At 43.7% G+C, this 19,861-nt stretch overlaps 1 protein-coding gene across 2 annotated transcripts; it reads right to left on the bottom strand.

Moving 5' to 3' along the window:
• Positions 1 to 46: 46 nt before the first annotated feature.
• LOC137608034 (protein Niban 2-like) lies at positions 47 to 19,828 on the bottom strand. 2 transcript variants are annotated; one of them, XM_068334020.1, is made up of 14 exons: positions 19,577 to 19,828; positions 16,640 to 16,770; positions 15,147 to 15,275; positions 14,963 to 15,068; positions 14,674 to 14,841; positions 8,960 to 9,075; positions 6,839 to 6,943; positions 6,606 to 6,768; positions 3,813 to 4,000; positions 3,364 to 3,519; positions 3,053 to 3,166; positions 2,636 to 2,743; positions 2,263 to 2,374; positions 47 to 2,172 (listed from the first exon to the last, which is right to left on the bottom strand). In XM_068334020.1, exons 1-14 carry the CDS (start codon positions 19,629 to 19,631, stop codon positions 1,271 to 1,273), a joined length of 2,553 nt encoding a protein of 850 aa, XP_068190121.1. In that variant the 5' UTR covers positions 19,632 to 19,828; the 3' UTR covers positions 47 to 1,270. The 2 variants fall into 2 exon arrangements, with proteins under 2 accessions (XP_068190121.1, XP_068190122.1); XM_068334021.1 differs by lacking the exon at positions 19,577 to 19,828 and adding an exon at positions 16,916 to 17,882.
• Between the last annotated feature and the right edge of the window lie 33 nt (positions 19,829 to 19,861).

Raw genomic sequence — 19,861 nt, 5'->3', positions numbered from 1 at the left:
AACGAAAAAGTTCTAAGAATCTACTGAGCAATTATGCACGCCAATATAATAATAAAATATTTACAGTTTATTGAACCCTTTGGATTCACAGTCAGCATTACATGTCATGATTCCCAGTGCAGCAACTGTATTCCTTACATGAGTGTCTCCTAAAAGTTGACAAATAAGGCTTAAAACTTAGTTTTAATCAGAAACATGAACTCATGTTTGAGTCGATGGACTTAGAATGAAGCTGGAATATACTAAAAACATCCAAAAACAGTTTTTAAGGTTCCCTCTCATAATGAAAGAGTTTACTTCAAATGCAAGTTCACCAAAATGAAGTTAAAGTTGTTGGTTGGGTTGTTTCACATATTTACCACATCACAGGTTGTGTGTGTTTAAAAAATACAGGTTATTTGTTTAAAGCATAAAGTACTAATTAGCAGATAGTTAACCAGGATTCAGGATTTTGAAAATTCTACATCATAAGTTCGACATTTTTCTCCCAGAAAAACCTGATGGATAGAATCAGACACATGCATCTGCATTTTACATGAGAAAAAATATTTCCAGAATTGGCAAAAATCTACAAATTAAAGCCAGTATTTATATTTATGTTGATTTTTTTTGGACTGAAGGTTTTATTAACATCTTGTTTTCCAAAAATAATTCTTTTACTGGCAATTATTTCATAATTCAGGCTTTAAAGGGTTAAAACAAATATGAAAATATGACTGTAGCGCCCCCTGCTGCACAAATACAGGTGATGCTCATTTAATGGAACCCATTAACCTGTAATATAATGGAAAGTGTGTGTGTGTGTGTGTGTGTGTCTGTGTGTGTGTGTGTTTGTGATCTGACTTTAAATGAGAAATGCACCGAGGAGATCAGGTCTTCTTTCCTCGCGTGTTTAAATACACATACATGATTTAGTGATTCGGGATTTCTTAATTCTCTCACTGTAAACTAAAGTTGCTTTTTGATGCTGGGAGAAAAATGACCTTTGCTAATATGAATAAGATGTATTTAAATATCAGAGACTACACAAAAAACTTGCATTGACATTCACTAAGTTGCATAAAGAAGAACCAACAACCAACAAATAACAATGAAGCCCAAAGGTGATGGGAGATGTTAAAGTCTGCACTATAAACAGAAATAAAGACGAGCCAACACTGAATTGAACCTTTAAATACAGTCCGTATTCATTCCCCTTCTCTTTCAGTGACGTAATGCAGACTCCCATGTTTTCTGTAGCTTCAGTTTATTAGTCAAAGTCATGTTTCTCCTACACTAAATCCACTTGGAGGTCCTCCACGCTGATGACATTGTTCTCTCCGTTCAAAGTGTTTCTGATTGGCTGTAACTCACCTCCATCCAGCTCCTCGCTGGCTTGTGATTGGAAGCCGCTGTCGCCGTGCGAGCTGTCTTCTGTCGCCACCGGCAGCTTTGGTTTTGGTGACCCTAATTCTTCTGTAGGGACGTCACTGATCCGTTGGATTTGTTTCTCCTGTACGGCTACCTCTACTTCCTGGATGGTGTCGTCCTCCACGGCTGCTTCCTGCTGCTCCTCACCAGCTTCCTGCTTCTTGCTCCCCAACAGTTGTTGTACCATTGTCTGTGAGGAGGTTTTGTGTTGCGTTGTTTTCTTTGGGGCGTCCTCCACCGTGGTGGTGACATGCGTGACGTCCTCCTGCATCCCGTCCTCCATGGTGATGGTACCAGAGACCGGCTTTGTGTCGTTGGTCTTGTCGCTCTGGCTCTCCTCAGATTTGGGTACAACCATCTCCACCACCGGATTAATCAGGCCTCTGATTTCACCCACTTTGTCTGGAGACTTCAGAGGCGAGTCTAAATCCCCGTCGTCCTCTCTGCGGTCATCCTCTTTGCCTTTAGACGTCTCTGGACCCTCCTCAGGAATAATCTCCACGCCTGGGACCTCCATGCACGACTCGTAGGGTAGCGGCACCCCGTCCAGCTGGATCATGGACACCACCTGCTTGCGTCTTTTCTCAGAAGCCCGTCCATCGACGCCGCCGCCGTCCAGAGATCCCTCCGGCTCATCGCCCCCAAATTTAGCAGCCCAGTCCACTTGTTCTCCAAGCGCGAGCAGGCTGGGATCGCTGTTGGACAGAATGATGCTGTCCCTGTACAGATTGTGTCTCCTCTGGACGGCTGCCTCCTTCACAGCTAGACAAAGACATTAAACAGACCACTGTTATTACCATGACAACTAAAATTTCTCAAAATCTCAAGTTTTTTTGTTCGTCTTGCCCTCACCCATCATTATGTCTGTGGAGACCGACTGCAGCACCACCTCCTCAAACATGTTTTCCACCAGCAGGAACTGGGAGAAGTCTTCAAAGATGAGCTCTTTGAAGCGAGGCAGCTCCTAACGGGGAGCAGAGACAACACTCAACAGGCTTCTGGTGCTGAGGACACGGTCTGCAGATTTACAAACTAATATAGAACCACTGATCTCAGCTCAGTATAGCATAATAAATACTGCGTCTGTATAAGCATGTTGTTGACCTACGCCGGCATATGAGAGATGTGACTGAAACTCAGAGAAGCCGTGTTGTAAATAAGTAGAAAGAGTCTCGTGCAGCTTGAACGGGGCAGTGAATGTCCCGGCGTGCTGAGCTCCACTCACCGGTGAGCACGATGGCGAGAGCTGCTGCAGCATGTACGGGATGATGATCTGCAGCAGAGCCTCTCTGAAGAACTTCTTACGCACCGTGCTGCTGTCATAGTCGTATTTCTGACAGCGAAGAGCAGAAATAACAGACATTTAACAATCAGTTTCTCTACTGATCGCACAGATTACATTTTGAACATTCACACCTTCAAGCGATTCATTTGTTTTCTGCTGAACAATAACTGAAAATACCTACCTTCATCCTCCTCTCTAACACTGTCTCCTGCCTTCCCTCACTACACCCATCCACCTTCTCTATATTTTGTACTTTGCTGAAGCTGCTGTCTACTTGACCTTATATTTGATATTTTTTCTTCGCCCGATGATCTGCTAGAGCGTGTTTCTTCTGTGTTTCTAATATTCTTCTCTTACCTTGAGAACCCTGTCCTGACATCTCTGGATGTTCTTGCACATATCATCTTGTCCTTTGGACTCTAAAGATTGGTTGAGCAGCTGCTCAAACGTATACACGGCATTGTCCATTTGCTGTTGGAACAGTGACAGATGGAAGTTATACAGCAGGACGAGAATTATATTGAACAGGAACTGTCTTATCTTTACAAAGTGTTGTTCACTTTCTGTCCAGCAGGTAGCAGTAGAGACTCCTGGAGTCTGTTGACTGACAGACTAGTCTTTTGGGTAAAGTATCCCTCTATTTTCTGGTAGAGTCAGTGTGTTCTTACCTCCCTCATGAGGATTTGAGCCCTGCCAATGAACACCGAGGGACTGGTGACACAGAACCTCTGCTGAAGCCCCTCTAGATTGAGCTGCTCCACCTTCTCATAGCAGCTCTGCATCTTCACTGGGTGGAAGGCGAGCATGGAAAGTCTCTCCATGTGCTGAAAAGGGGAAAAAAAATGTTTAAAGGAGGGGTAACGCGATTAAAGTACGAACATCATAAAAGGAGAAATAACTGAGAATAAGACGAGCTGATGGCTCGGAACTGACAGCTGAAGACTCGTGATAGATTCCAGCACTGACCTGGTCAAGATGTGTTTAGGTAACTTTTACAAAGCTCAAACGTGAGATTACTTTCAGTTTCTTTTCTTTCACATCTCTATTCTTTCCGAGCTGTCTTTACTGGAGATAATATGATTACATTGCATTAATTCAAGCACTAAAAACAACTCACCTCTCCAAGTTTCTCTTTGCCTCCTCCGTTGAGCGAGTTCTTGCTGACTTCCACCAGCTCCTTGAAGAAAATGTCCCTGACCTCAGCAAAACCCCGGCTGGTGGGCTCCATGAGGGCCTCCAGGATGGAGCTGATGTAGGGTTGGATGCTGGTCTGCAGGAGTTGCTCCACCTTGGGTAACACCAGAGCTGCGTGTCCACAGAGACACGTGGAGAAAAAGGAAGTAAAACAAATGAATAAAGCAGCTGTCGCACACGACTAAGAGATGACGCAAGTTCAGGCTTCATGAAAAACGAAGGCACGGCAAATATGTTGTTCAATACCTGGTTGAAATGGTTGCATATGTGCTATGACATTCACCTATGCACTTGAGCTGTTGCTATGGAAGCCTGTTGCTTTCCAAGACACATGCATTGTTGGAGGAGTGACCTGGTGGGTGCGATGGTTACGTTTACGATTTAACTGTAACGTGAACCGTCGTGGCTTTGGGCGGCTGCCTCTTAGTTTCTGTCTTATCCCTGGATTGAAGTCAGTAATGGCCCATGCAGCGGAATGCAGCCCATCCACTTCAGCTCAATGGAAAGCAGCGCACATAAAACAAAAACCAGCAGCACGTGCCAAGTCAAGTTTAGAATAGGAAGTTGACAGACTCGCCACTGAAACGGTGAATCCCCTGAAACTGGACAAGTCAGCTATGAAAACGAGTGAGAAACAAAGGAACGAGTCAACAAAAGGTGGGAACTGTCTAGTTGCAGAAGAAAGACGCTGCTGAAATGAGCAGTGTGTGTGTGTGTTCCACCACTGTACCGCAATGAGGCTAACACTGAATCATGGGATCAGATTACACACTACAGTACAGAGAGCACCAGGTGCCTCGGGACATTTTGTGTAGCATGTTCGACACGTTTACGCATGAATGTAGCCTGACGAGGTGTGGCTTAAAGTGGATGAATGTATTAATATACCATAAAGGTTTACATATAGACTGCTGGATCTGCTGCTAGTAGCGCTAAAGCTCACACTGATGCCCCACAAACACTTCCTGACCCGTTGGTGGCCAGAGGTTTGTCGTACTTGGACAGTAAGTGTGCCAGTTAAGTGTGTATTGCGTGTGTTTAAAGGTGTGTGTTTTATTTGTAGTAACCAAGCGTGGGATTGGCCAGTTGTAAAACAAAATGAATAATTATAGGTGGTAAACAACAGAACATCTAAAGCCAAAAAAATGCAGCCAGAATTTAGCTCCTCCCCTCTTTTGTACCTGTTACACATCTTTTACAAGAAGCATCTCATAGGTGTGTAGTTATAGGTGTGTGTAGTTATAGGTGTGTGTAGTTATAGGTGTGTGTAGTTATAGGTGTGTGTAGTTATAGGTGTGTGTAGTTATTATAGATGTGTGTAGTTATAGGTGTGTGTAGTTATTATAGACGTGTGTAGTTATAGGTGTGTGTAGTTATAGGTGTGTGTAGTTATAGGTGTGTGTAGTTATAGGTGTGTGTAGTTATAGGTGTGTGTAGTTATAGGTGTGTGTAGTTATTATAGATGTGTGTAGTTATAGGTGTGTGTAGTTATTATAGATGTGTGTAGTTATAGGTGTGTGTAGTTATAGGTGTGTGTAGTTATAGGTGTGTGTAGTTATAGGTGTGTGTAGTTATAGGTGTGTGTAGTTATGGGTGTGTGTAGTTATAGGTGCGTGTAGTTATAGGTGCGTGTAGTTATAGGTGTGTGTAGTTATAGGTGTGTGTGGTTATAGATGTGTGTAGTTATAGGTGTGTGTAGTTATAGGTGAGTGTAGTTATAGGTGTGTGTAGTTATAGGTGTGTGTGGTTATAGGTGTGTGTAGTTATAGGTGGTGTAGTTATTATAGATGTGTGTAGTTATATATATATATATATATATATATGTATATATATGTGTGTGTATATATATATATATATATATATATATATATATATATATATATATATATATATATATATATATATATATATATATATATATATATATATATATATATATATATATATATATATATATATATATGGGCGGCAGTGGCTCAGTGGGGGCGGCAGTGGCTCAGTGGTAAAGCAGGCGGTAGAGCAGGTCGTCCTATGATTTAAGATCGGTGGTTCGATTCCCGCTCCCGCCCCCCCAAAAATACCCGGAGGTGAGCTAACAGTGGGAGGTGTCAGATCATCTCCGGAGCACTGCCGAGGCACCCTTGAGCAAGGTGCCGTCCCCTTTACAAATTGCTCATTTGAGGCGCACCAAGAAGGAGCTGCCTGCCACTCTACCTCCCCTGCATGCCTACAGGCCCCTTTGTGTGTGTGTGTGTGATACAGGGGCCTGTACTCACAAATATATATATATGCATGCGTTTGTAATCAGTAGCTAGAGTGTGCGTTCTTCATTTCCCTTCGGGGATCAAACCAGTATATAAAATTAAAAAAAAAAAAAAATTAAATAGGTGTGTGTAGTTGTAGGTGTGTGTAGTTATGGGTGTGTGTGGTTGTAGGTGTGTGTATTATAGGTTGTGTTTAGTGATAGGTGTGTGTAGTTATAGGTGTGTGAAGTTGTAGGTGTGTGTAGTTATAGATGTGTGTGGTTGTAGGTGTGTGTGGTTGTCGGTGTGTGTGGTTGTAGGTGTGTGTGGTTGTAGGTGTGTGTGGTTAGGACCGCTTCACAAACTGTGTGATTGGTTGAATGTGATTGGTTGAATGTGATTGGTTGAATGTGATTGGTTTGATGTGATTGGTTTGATGTGATTGGTTGTATATCAGAGGTCGTCAGGGTCACCTCGTATCTTGCTGCTGACGTGCTGTTTGGACGAGATGATCTGGTCCATGTCGGTCCTCAGTCTGGCGTCCAGAGGACCCTTCTTGATCTCACAGTCTTCGATCAGGGCTCTGTAGTGACCGCTGGTCTGGGACAACACCTGCCTGTACACCGCGTCAGAGATCTGGAACAGATACGGGTTCCGTTGGGCTTCTCTGACTCCTCTTAAATGAAAGAAGGTGAGGTGAACTCACCAGCATCCAGTTCCTCTGCTTCTGCTGCATCTTCCCCTTCAGACGAGGACCGATGGCGTTCCTCAGCTCCGGGTGGAGGGTCTCCATCACAAGATTAGCCAGAATCTGTACACATTACACTAGTGATATATTTATACATAAAACAGATGGGTTTTTTTAAATAATTATGGTCTTTTTTATGTAAATAAACAAAAACAAGTGGAAAAAACAAAGTTGTCATGTCGTGATCTCCTTAAAGGTCTGATCAGATGGTTCTAGATGCTGTTTCATCTATCGGTTAGTTCATGTTGTGAACTTACTGAACTCTGGAGATTTAGATGGTTTTACATTACAGCAGCAGTGTCGTCAAAATCAATATTGTTTTTTGGATTTTCTTAAAAAGACTCATTTGATTTGATTTTCCCTCTGGGACAGTTCATTTATCTTCAATTTCATAGAGCAGCTGCCAGTTCCAGCGTTTGTTTGACACATTGACAAAACCTCGTCTTCCTGTTTACAGGGCTGACAAAGCTTTGCTGTAGGGGAGCCAAAAAAAGGAAGACAAAACGATTCTGTACTCCACCAGTAATATCCCAGTTCATTGAAGGCGCCTCTCAGTAAAAGGTGGCCTAGTTACGACTCTGATGCCCCACCCTCGAGTTCCCTCCGCCAAGGAGGAAATGTTTGTGGTGACGCTGACTTGTCAGAATGAATCTGTCTTGATTTGACCTTTTTAACACTGCAGGATCAGCCTTTTTTTTTTAATTTCACCAATTTGGTCTGTAACACATAAATTTCTTGAGAGATTTGGATCAAACTTGGTGGATGTGTTGTCTCACATCAGTGGATTTTAGTTTTGTCAGAAGGAAACCAACAAATAGAGATACATCCTCAAGTCATAAGTGAAATCTAATTTGTAAAACTAATAATGAGATTATTATTATACTAAATTCCAAGGGGATGACCTCCATCATAGGGTCTATGATGGAGGTCAAAAGACAATTATAACTGGTGTGATTCATTATCTGTTCTTTTTTAAAACCTTCTTGTTATTCTGATGATAATAATAATTATTATTATTATTATAATTATAATAATTACAGTATTATTATTATTAATGATATTATTATCATTATTATTATTAATTTGATTATTATTATTATTATTATTATTATTATTATTATTATTAATATTATTACTACTATTATTATTATTAGTATTATTATTTAATTATTAGAATCCACACGAGCAATATCTCTCCTATTTTCTATCACTCTTTCTTCAGCACGACAAGGAGTAGTTGTGCTTCAGCATGCCCGTGTTGCCGTGTAAATACTGTATTGTATGAAGCCGCTACAGAAACCTGATTAAAGGCAGGAAACATGGAGCTTAATGAAGAAAGAGCGACTGGCATAAACACACAGAACGGTTATGAAGCACTGGCAGAGGAGTGAAAGGGACTCATTCAGGGGGGGGGGGCCTGTTCAACAGAGCGTGTGTGTTCTGGTGGGTGCTGCTATGTTTAGGGGAGGGGTCTTGTTGCTGACCGTCTCTTTGAAGGTCTTGTATTGGTGTGTTCTTGTACTGTAGTGTAAGGAGAGGGTGTGTGTTCATAATGAGTGCTTTCCTGAGCTGCTTTTATGTGAAACAGCTTTTCATTCCCAGTCCACGTCATCCATCACTGGTGGCACCTCAGGAGATGAACTTTGGCCCCTGACCTCAACTTAAGACGGGCCCTCACAAGAACTGTTTGGAGATTGTTTTAAGAGTCTCTTTCAACTGTCAACTTCTGCAAACACGGCATTAAAGGACCAATGTCCTCAGTGTTAGTCCACCTTCAAGGGCGATAACAGATGGGCTCGCAGGGAACGGTCTTCTAAAGCAGTGGAGCCCAACTCCCGGACCGCAGACCGGTACCGGTTGGTGGATCAATCGGTAATAGGTCACACAGCGAGAATACATGAATTAAATTTTTTTCCGTTTTATTACATCCCGCTTCAAAGCGGTGATGTATTGTAAATTGTCAGTGTTTGCTCCTATTACTATTCAGGATTGACGTAGTTGGAGATTTTCTTTTTATCTGACAAATTGTGGAACCAGTTTTTTGATGTGGACGTTGTGCTCTCGGTGTGCGATGCGGACCTGTGGGGGTTCTCCACACATCATATCCCAGGTCCCGTAGTGTCCTTGGGCCTGTCTGTGACGTCTTATGGCATCAGTGAAGGCAGGCGTCTGAACAATGCTTTCCTCTGATAGACCTGGTGTTGGTGAAAAAGAGAAGAACAGATCATCGTGAGCATAAGAGCAACAAAAACCCTCTTCCTCTCATTTATGAGAATATGCCGTCGGATGGTATCGATCTAAAGATCAAAACGCTAGCATGACTAAATCGATGTTTCTCCGGTGTGTGATCAGGAGGATGTTTCATTTTCCCCAACAACTGTTTCCATAAGTTTATGTGATCTGGTCGGAAAACACAATTTTGGCCAATGTTCGATTTAGCAACAACTGCTCGAGTGTAGGTCAATCACACACAGAGCCGTCAGACCTCAAAACAGGAAGTTGGACAGATTTCATGTGGTTGCTATGGTTACTGCCCCTCCCTGCTGACAGGACAATAGAGGGAGCTCACAAAACGCCTGGCAACACGCGTGTGCTTTTAGGAAGTTGGTTTTTGTCATGTGGTTGTGTTGATGGGATGAAAACAGTTGCCTCTCTCCCTTTGGAACGGAGAGATGAAAGATACACACCCCTCACACGGGAGTGTGTGGAGAACATCCTTATCCTTTAAAGTAAGTACATGATACACTGGCGTCGCAGTCAGAGTGTACCCCGCCTCTTGCCTGCAAGTCAGCAGGGATAGGCTCCAGCAACCCCCGTGACCGGCAAAAGTGGCATAATGGGTCAAGAAGATGAATGAATGTTCATAAGACAAGAATGACCTTTCCTTTTTCTATATAATGGTTACAACATACAACATACCGGAGTGATAATCTGTTTGTTGTTTGTCTGTTCTACACAAGTGTCAGTGTGCATGTGTGTGTCTGTGAAGTTGCCGTGTCTGTGGCAGTCAGTCAGACGAGGCCAACAAAGACAGGAAATGACCAAAGGGTGAGGAGGATGAGAGGCGGAGTCAGACAGGAAGTCGTCTGGGGTTCAGGGTTCAGTGAGGTTTCATGGGAATTCACTGGATGCTAAGATCAGAGACGCCACATTGGAGGAGTCAGCTGATACCGGGCCACCAGTGAGCGTCTGTGGCTCTGGTTTGTGTGCATTGTTCCACACTGCTAACGCTAGTTGGTGCTAGTCAGCAGCTTCCTGGTGGATTGAGTTCATTGGGTGGGCAGTGGGTTAGACCGGAATGAACCATCAAAGACCAGCTGAAACATGACCCAGAGTTAGCTTGACAAAGCATGACATCGTATATCTTTATGAAAAAAATGACTGCAGAGTGCCGGCTGCTGCCACCTGCTGGTCTGGAGGGTTATCTCCACTCTCACAAACTCACAACCTCCCTCAGTTCTTAATTGGTTTTGGTGTGTTCAAATGAAACTTGAGCCGATCACAGGCGACATGAGGTGAAGCAAGCGTTTGTCACTGCTGGTTCCTTCATGTTGTTTGTTGTGTCTGAGGTTTCAGAGGTTAATTCAGTGAAAGGTGTGTGATGGAGGCATCAGACCAGGTGATGGTGTGTTACACTCACAGCCGACAGCTGAAGACTCAACCAATCAGCACGAAAGTGTTTTGACCAAACTTTCAACCACCTACTTTTCTGTTTGGATGGTTTCACGTCATATTTGTATATGTGGACAATAGCAGCATAGATTGCATGCAAATGTTTATGTTCCACAACCTGATACTTCATCTTATAACAACTGTCGTCAAGAGGGTTTAGAGACACAACGTTGTGTAACAGACATCTATATCTTACCTGCTGCCTTAGTTGCTTTTGCACAGCCTTTCTGCTGGGTAAACTACCCAACTAGGTAGTACAGCACATGAGTGAGTAATCAAGCATTAACCAATCCAAAATTTGGGACAAAAGGAGGCATCTAGCCACGCTATCACACTATAGTGTCTTAACCCAAAAACATGACTTAAATGCCCTCAAAGCCCCAACATTTTCTTATTGTACCTGTAGCTCATAATAACCATTAATATACTGACACAGACGTTTTCAGTGTCTTTTGTACTACCAACAATAAAACCCTCCACCCATTCTGCAAGTCTCCAAACCAAGAGACTGGCAGATAGCAGTTTCTGTGCGTGCATGTGTGTGTGTGTGTGTGTGTGTGTGTGTGTGTGTGTGTGTGTGTGTGTGTGTGTGTGTGTGTACAGTATAAATACAACATGTGGCAACACTTACCACAGACTCTTTATTTGGGGAATTCCCCTCCCTGCCTCGGCCACCACAGCCTGTTTGGTGGGGGTTCAGCAGCCGCGAATGGCCTGAACTTCTACAAATATGTATGTATGTTTTCACAGAGATAAATAAATTTGACATTTCCAAAACCCCATTAGCATTTGGATGTCAAATATGGACTCATCAGGCTTTCACAGGTTTGAAAATTTTACACAGAATGACGTCAAAAGATCATTTTGCTGCTGCCATTGACATGCATGAGTTACATTTCCCCATATGGTGAAGCCTTATGGGACCAGCCAAGCCCACAGTACAACACACACACACACACACACACACACACACTCACACACCGAAATGTACTTTCAGCAGCAGACATGACAAACACAGGGCTGGATATACTGTATGTTATTTCAGCTGGTGAAAGAGAACGCCGCACTGGCGTATTTGATATCTTCAGATATATCGATGATGATCTGCACGCAAACAGATTTGGCTGAAACGTTCCTTCATCTTATATTTTTTTTATGGTTGCAGGTCTCTTTCTGCTGAGTGGGTTCACTGTGAGGTCTGAGCCAAACAGAGGGCTGGTGGTGTGGGGGTGGAGAGTTAGATGTGATGGATGGTTTCCTAGCGGTAGTCTTTACCACAATGCATCGACCTAGAGGTACTGCAGCCCGCTGAAACCGCTGATCTCAGGATTAATTTTAACATCCGATTCCTCAATTAAACATGAGAATAATTGTTAAAATACTCCATTACTAGAATAACTCATAGCTGCAGCTTTGGTGGAAACCAAAAAGAGGACCAACTCCCTCTTGAGTTATATAAGAACTCAATCTATGTTGACAAAAACATAATAAATCTTATATAACGAATCTTGTATTAACAAAACACAACAATGACTATCATATTACTACAATACACACAGGACGCACTGGATGACACAACATGCTGGCTAAGGTGAGATGACATCACCATCGTTAAATATATGGGATCTTATGAAAGGAACTGAAAGTTGGTGAACTGGGGCCTATCTCAGCAGATTTATAGCCAAGAGGCGGAGGACATTCCGGGCAGGAGGCCGGTGCACTGCGGAGCGTTGTAATACAATGTCACCTTAAAATACGCTACAAAAGCAATAGACAAGAATAAGATTACATTGAAAACCCTGACGGAATTAACACCACTGCAAACTTCACACGGTGAGGTGAAGTGACAGCAGAACAGGAACCGGTTCTGAGTTGGTTCTGACCCAACCTGCACCATAGCAGTTCCTCAGTGTTGAGTTAGATTCAGGCTGTGACTCTACTGAGCCCACCGACCAATCCGTGGCCCAGTCTGGCTGTAGCTCCGTGTTTGGGGAACGGAGTGCGATGAGGTCAAACTGTTGACTGAGCTGATTAACTCTGCGCTTTGCAAATCGTCCTGTTAAGGTAATGCAAAGCAGCAGCTTATCGTTTTATTTAAGCTGGAAACAGCAGGAGCCTCAGCGGATTCAACAAGTCTTCAGTGTGTCAGTGTTAACACGTTGATCTATCGACCAAGGACGGCTGAATAGTGTCAGTGTTCATGCTTTGCAGGAAACCTTTGTGCTACAACAGAAGAAGTACCTCAGGTGGCTCCAATACTTCAACATCCTGACAGAATCTCTCTTGACATGTAAACAGGTTCATTCAAAAAGCTGTAAAATCTGGAGCAAGACCAGAGGTCAGGCTGTAAATCAATTTATTACTCCCAGGAAATGTCTTTCAGTGGTTCTGGTTCTCCTCAACAGGCTGACACGCTAGAGGTGAGACTGAGCGTGTAAACGCTGGCCAAAAACACGAGCATCGCGCACACCGAGGGCGAAACAGCAACGCGCTCAACAGCGTCCTACGTACTCCTGCAGCCCCGCCTCGCAGCTGGAATGTTCAGCAGGGATCTGGTGATGTCTGAACAGGCCTAGACAGGTCGTGTTAACGGGATGCAGACACAAACCGGCTACGCTGCACAGTCCGAAAACATTTACACCAAACCTTGTTCCTGTCTTGACCAAGGACGTTCGTCAGTTGAAAGATTTTGGGATTGCATTTGTACGCTTTCAAACCGGTTGTGCTGACAGACAGCAGAACGACACCGTCAGAACACTTTGAATTCTTTCATCGCTGCTGATTTGAGTAATCGAGACACGAGCAAAACAAGGTGGAGCAGCTTTAGCCTAGATTCAGACAAAATGAGCACAACTTGCTCACATCTTCCTGTGGGTGTCGAGAGATGCATTCATTCATGATTACAGTCTCATTAGGATGTAGGCGCACAATGTCAGATAATTAAACAGCACAGAATGGGGAGCTTTCATCTGAACACTGTTGAAGCCTAAAATAAAAGCACACAAACGGATCGCACGCCCACGGCCACGTCACACCACTTGAATGTAGGCTTTATCTCCGCTAATCAAATTCTCCATACACCACATAGAGCTCACATTTCTTCAGTGTCAAGTTAGTATTTACTATGGATGATTTGTTTTGAATGAGAATAAATAACAGGTGGCTGTGGCCTATTAAAACTTTATTAGATGTCAGTGGTATCCGGATCGTCCTCTGGATTCTGGATTCTGTTCCCGTTGAGTGACAGGAGCTGCTTTGGTGGACGTTAAATCAGTCTCATAGCATGCTGGATGTGAGATGACACGACACAATACATACATTCAGAAATGTCACCTGACTCTCCCCAGAGGAACTCCCTGCAGAACCAACACGTGAACACACACACACACACACACACACACACACACACACACACACCAGTTCAGCCCTGGTGACTGAGTCGCAGCAGCATACCATTTGGTAAGAAGTGTTGGAACCAGACCAGACATTTACAGGTCACTGCATTCTGCTACAGGAACCACCGCAACAAAGAATGCTTGAACAGCCACCAGTATGTCCTCTGCCCTCTGTCTCAACACGGGTCACAAATGCGCCAAAAGGGAATGCCAAATAACGGTGGCAAACAAACAGTTAACCCAGGAAATAGTTCATGTTTTATTCTAACAAATGGTTTAAACCGCAAATCATCGATGAACTAATCAGAACATCTCGCTAAATCTGATGAAACATGACATAAACTCCTGTATAAAATACAAGACTGGGTTCTCTCTCTGTATAAACAGATTGCTAAGCGTTCCTACCGGATGACGTGTCACGTCTGTCTGCAAGTTTTAAAGTTTTAGCATTTCAGTTCTGAGCTAACAAAAACAAATCATGCTGTAACAAACCACACATACACCTCATTCCAGCGGCGTGTCATAATACATGGATGGCATATGATATATTGGAATGAGACACACACACACACACACACCCATGGTTGAAGCAGGAGATCTAGACAGAGTTCTCCTACTGCTGCACAGAAAGAACAGCATGTCTGTTTTTTTTTTAATAAACTCTAAACCATATTTATTGATTATTGATTTATCATCTCTCGCTCATCACGGGTTCCGCGTCCTTACCGTTGTTCTGGTGTCTGACGCAGTCCTGCAGCACAGCGTGCCACTTCTTCTGCTCCTTCTCCGTCATCACACAGAAGTAATGATGGCGGGCGTAGGGGTGCCACAGGATGAGGGGGAAGGGGGTCACGCAATTGATGAACGGATTGCTTCCCACTTTGGCCTTGACATCTACAAGTCACATGACGGGATGAGAATCAGAAACAAGACGACAAAGGAAGAAGTTCATAAGACGGCATCTAAAAACGAGCAAACACACTGAAAAATAAATGCATGCAGTTTGAGAGCCTACCTGGCAGGCTGGCATCGATCAGCTCCACGTATTCCTCCATAGAGGTCAGCGCTTTATACCCGGCACAGTCAATGGTCACCTTGGGCTGGAGGCCCCGTTCATGCGCCTGTCGGAAAGATCCCAGTGTCAAACCATCAAGGGGTTAAATTAACTCACGATGGGACGGAGTGCGGAGCGCACTCACCGTTTTGCTCTCATACAGGTTGATGGTGTAGGTGTTGGGCACGGACACAAAACGATTCCTCCACTTGTGATTCTCCTCCAGGTACTGAAACAGACCCCCTGAGAAGATGGAGCGGCCCGAGAGAGGGTCCTGAAAAGTCACGGAGAGGACGCTAAAACATCGCGTTTGTGACATGGAGCTGTGTCACAAGTCAAGTGTCAGGATGAGAGAAATATAGGTGGGCAACTATGGCCAGCCTGGAGGGAAGCAGGAAGCAGGAAGCAGGAAGCAGGAAGCAGGAAGCACTCCCACAGCCAATATTTACCAAATACAAAAATGACTTCTTTACTTCGTTCTGAACTGAACAGTGACACACAAAACAACTTTGAAATCAGACCAATTTAAAATAACAACATCATATTTTTTCATATTTCAATATTTAACTCCAAAAATGTCTTTGCATTGGAAACAATTCATGTTAGTGTCTGTCGAGATTGTCAGTAATCCAGGTCATGGTAGATCTCTGTGTTGAATGAAGTCAAATGGACTTTATTCACGTCAATATAATACTTATAATAATATAAAATTAATTCAAAAATTTTCTACACTATTTTTCTATTGGCTGTGACCACCTTTATTTTCTAGGATTATCCCCTGAGGTGCATCGTCTCCTTTTTGAGAAGATCCAAGAAGAAATCACCTAATTTTAGAATCACTTCTGATTGGACAGGAAAGAAGCAAAGTGGTTTGGGCTCCTGGGCGAGTTCACTATGTGTTTGTTCATGTGTGTTTAATTTTCTGTCAGGAGAACACACATGCAGCTGGCCTCCATGTAATGAAGAGAGTAGATGAGCGGCGATTACAGAATTCCAAACAGCGTCTTTGTTCATGTGTGTGATGCGCTCCACTTCCCCTTCAGCCAAACGTGAACAAAGATGAACCCTCGATTCGCTCAGGAAACAAAGAGATGGAAACAGAACGGAGCGCTAAAGCCGAGCCTGTTTGTTAGGTTACCTCCTGATAACTTGACAGAAATGTAGATTCAGATGTGAAGCGGTAAAGAATTCATTTTATTAATCGGACAATTTGCAAATAAAATCAGATTTTAAAAAAAAAAAGGCTGGAGGGAGAGGCAGGTTCATCCCCGATAGTTTTAGGCCTCAGTGGTGATTTTTGCATGTTGGTTTATTTTCCAACTCAAACCTGTAAATTCCAACCTTGTAAAATCACCAGAAGGAGTCACATGGGTCAAGAAATACAGGTGATTGAGCAATGACACAGGTTCATCATCAAAACAGAGGCGATCAATAAAATTCCTCTTCTATTTGTCCATCAAATATCTGAAAATCCCAATCACAGTTTCAACTCTGACCTTCAAATCTATAAAACTTCACTAAAAATGAAAAATGACCAAATATGAAATGTTTATAACACAGATTATCGTGTTATTGATCAGGAATCAATCAAACGGTGGTATTGAAGAGGCAGGAGGAGCATCTCTTCAATAAACTTGCCTTCCTGTGAAGCAGCTGCGACTGCGGTCTTCCTCCTCCCTCGATGTCGAAGCGGACGCTGTTGAAGAGCGCCACGGCGTACTGCTGCTGGTACACGTCACCGAAGTCCTTCATCACAGCTCTGGTCCGGGCTTCAGGACGACACAGGAGGAAACAGACATGAGGTCGAGCCCAGAGGTGACAGTCAGGTGACCCCAGGCACAAATTCAGTAAAATAAATACATAAAATACATAAATAAAATAAAAGATGAGGACAGAGACGCGTGGTGATGTCACCTGAGGAACTGTACCGGAGTAGCATCCACTAATTTTAAAGCATCACAGAATGAAAGGATAAAAACATTTTCTGTTTGCCCCCAATTTGAAGCAGAAGTCAAAAACATCCGTATGATAATCAGTCAAGATGAATCAAGAATTGTCCCTTGTTGCAAAAATAATCCCCACAACATGACTCAACATTTCTTTTCCACTGCTGTCTGCGCGCAGCATCGCCGCCGCCGGTAGCCTCACTACCCTACTGTCCTACTGTCCTACTGTCGACGGCAGCGTTTGGTAGACGGGCCTCGACTCGGACCTGTTTATGGAAGGAAAATCACAGGAAAGGAGGGAGCCGGTCTGCAGTGGAAGAGCAGGAAGGAAAGAGCTGACGGGACGGGGTAACGGGTAGAGAATGTGGGGGAAGATCGGAAACACACTCACACACATTTATTACAAACTCTGTGTGGACACGTAAAGGAAAGTTACAGCTGACAAAGAAGAGATGCTTAGCTGCCAGAGTTTGATCTACTGTCAGCTGCTCCATAATGACTCAAATTCTTAATCTGGTAAAACAAAACTCCTGTTACTGGGGTACACCCCAGATGGTGGCGCCATCTCATCGAGATGGCGATGAGATGGCGCCTATTATCACAATTTTAGCGTGATCAGTTCACCTAAGCCGCATGTTTGTGGAGGTGGGAGGGAGACGGAGAACCCAGAGAGAACCAACACAGTCCAAAGAGAAGGGAATCGAACCCACAACTCTTAACTCTGGGTATCAAACGAGACTCTATCCTTTTTGAATTTCCAGTTCCAGCTAAAGAGGCTTCCATTCCAAACGTGCAGAGGACCGGATACTTTCCACGGTTGTCTTGCTTTTGCCAAAGTCAGCAGAGAGGATAAACCGAACTGAACTTCAGACGCCGTTTTGGCTCTTGGAAAAAGGAATTTTGGAAAGAAGAGACCACATCATAAATACTTCTTGAAGGGCATGGCAAGAAGTTTTGTTATCGCTCAACTTCAAGGCTGATATTTCCTGATATTTCCTGATATTTCCTGATATTTCCTTGACAAACAGCCGTAAAAAAAAATGTTTTGACTGTGCCCACCAGCCTGACTGCAGACGTGTGTGTGTGTGTGTGTGTGTGTGTGTGTGTGTGTGTGTGTGTGTGTGTGTGTGTGTGTGTGACGCCACCATTCAAGCTCAGAGGAGGGTAACAGGTCTGCAGAGCGATGGAGAGCCGATAACAGAGGAGGGTGTGTGTGACAGCAGCAGTTTCAGCTAATAATCCCCTGACATGTTTCAGCCCGTTTAACGTCTGCAGCTTCAGGCGTTCTCGTCTCCTCTCCCTCCGCCCGTGACTCATCCGCTCGTGTGTCGCACTATTTTTGGTAAAATGATGGTTGGAAACAAGTTCAAAAGTTGCACAAAAATATTTCCTGACTTCTTTTCAGCTCTTCCTAAATCCTGTCTTCACATCCTCCAATTATTGTACAGAATAAGATCTGATTGACAACCATTGTGTACACTTTTGTCACCATGGAGCTCAGGTGCAGACTGAACAGAAACAAATGATGCTGACATATCTTTCTGTCATCTGTGGATGCACTGCTTTATTCATTCAAACCTTTATTTGAACAAGGAAGGGCCTCTGAAACCAGGCTTTCTATTTTAGAGTCACTCTGATGAAACACATGTACGACACACAAATACTATAGACTGCAGTGCAACACACACACACACACACACACACACACACACACACACACACACACACACCCCACTCCTTCTCTCCTCTGAAGTGGAGATGATGTGTTGAGGTTAATGGGTGTTTTTCCTGATGAGTGCAGAATTCCATCAAGGACGTTTGGGAGAATAACTTCAAACGGAACTCCGGGGTGGGAACATTTTCAGCTTAAGCCAAATGACAGGGGACAGACTGTCGAGATGAACAAGCTGGTACCATAACTTCTTAAAGCCGTGGCAACCCACATCCCAGGGTGACGTCTTCAAATACGCTTGAATTGTAGCCTGAAACGAAAACTCTTGTCGAATTTCTTCTATTTGAGGTCTATGAGTATCAAAAATGAATAAAACTTCCATCGATAGACCAAATAGGGATAAAACAAAATCCATATTCTGTAGTTTCAGAGCCTTATGAAATATTAGACGTCATCCACCAGAGTCTTCATCATTTTTTTCCCATGAAAGCATCAGCAGAGCCCTAAGGCCGTTCCAGTGATTCCTCCTCCTCCTCTTCTGCTGCTGCTCCAGTGCTTTGTTGAAATAATCACACAGACCTACACAATCTGGAGCAATCTGAGACCTTAAATAGCAGCCTGTCCTGAACTTACACAAACACACTCCCCTTTAGGAAACCTAGTCATTATCTGAGAGGACCGGGGCCTGTGGCGGAGACTGGATTCAGGACGACTCTTTGAGGGAAGCAGGAAAAGTTTGGACTCAGACTGAAAGAAGGGGAAGGAGCTGCTGTCAGAGACCTGGGGGTACTCCATGAACACCCTCAATTCCTGCTGGAACAAGGCTGTTTCCAAGGAAATACACACCACACACATTCAGCACCATCTCACTAAATGATAATAATAAACTCAAATTATTTTGGTAAACTGGTGTAATTCAGGCGCCTCTGGATTAAGGGATTTTTTTTTTAGTCTTACCTGCGATCATCTCCCGCCTGTTCTCATCCAGGTGTGAGGACACAACGTCCCCCATGATCACTTGGGCAATCCAACAACACCCCCCCCCCCTGCAGGGATCCGTACAGATTCTTATTCAGAGAAATAAAGAAGAAAAAAAGCCTTTTTCTTTGCTTGTTTTTCCAGAAGCCTCAAATATCCGAGCGCGTCTCCAGAGCCCGGAGGGGGAGGACTGAGGCGCGGTGAGAGCTGCCCGCCTTTAGCGGGGCAGGAGGAGGTGAACGCTGGTGTGGTTCAGGAGTAGAC

The sequence above is a fragment of the Antennarius striatus genome, chromosome 15 (genome assembly GCF_040054535.1).
Source record: "Antennarius striatus isolate MH-2024 chromosome 15, ASM4005453v1, whole genome shotgun sequence".
Classification (NCBI taxonomy): domain Eukaryota; kingdom Metazoa; phylum Chordata; class Actinopteri; order Lophiiformes; family Antennariidae; genus Antennarius; species Antennarius striatus.
This window is presented reverse-complemented; position numbering and strand designations above follow the sequence as displayed.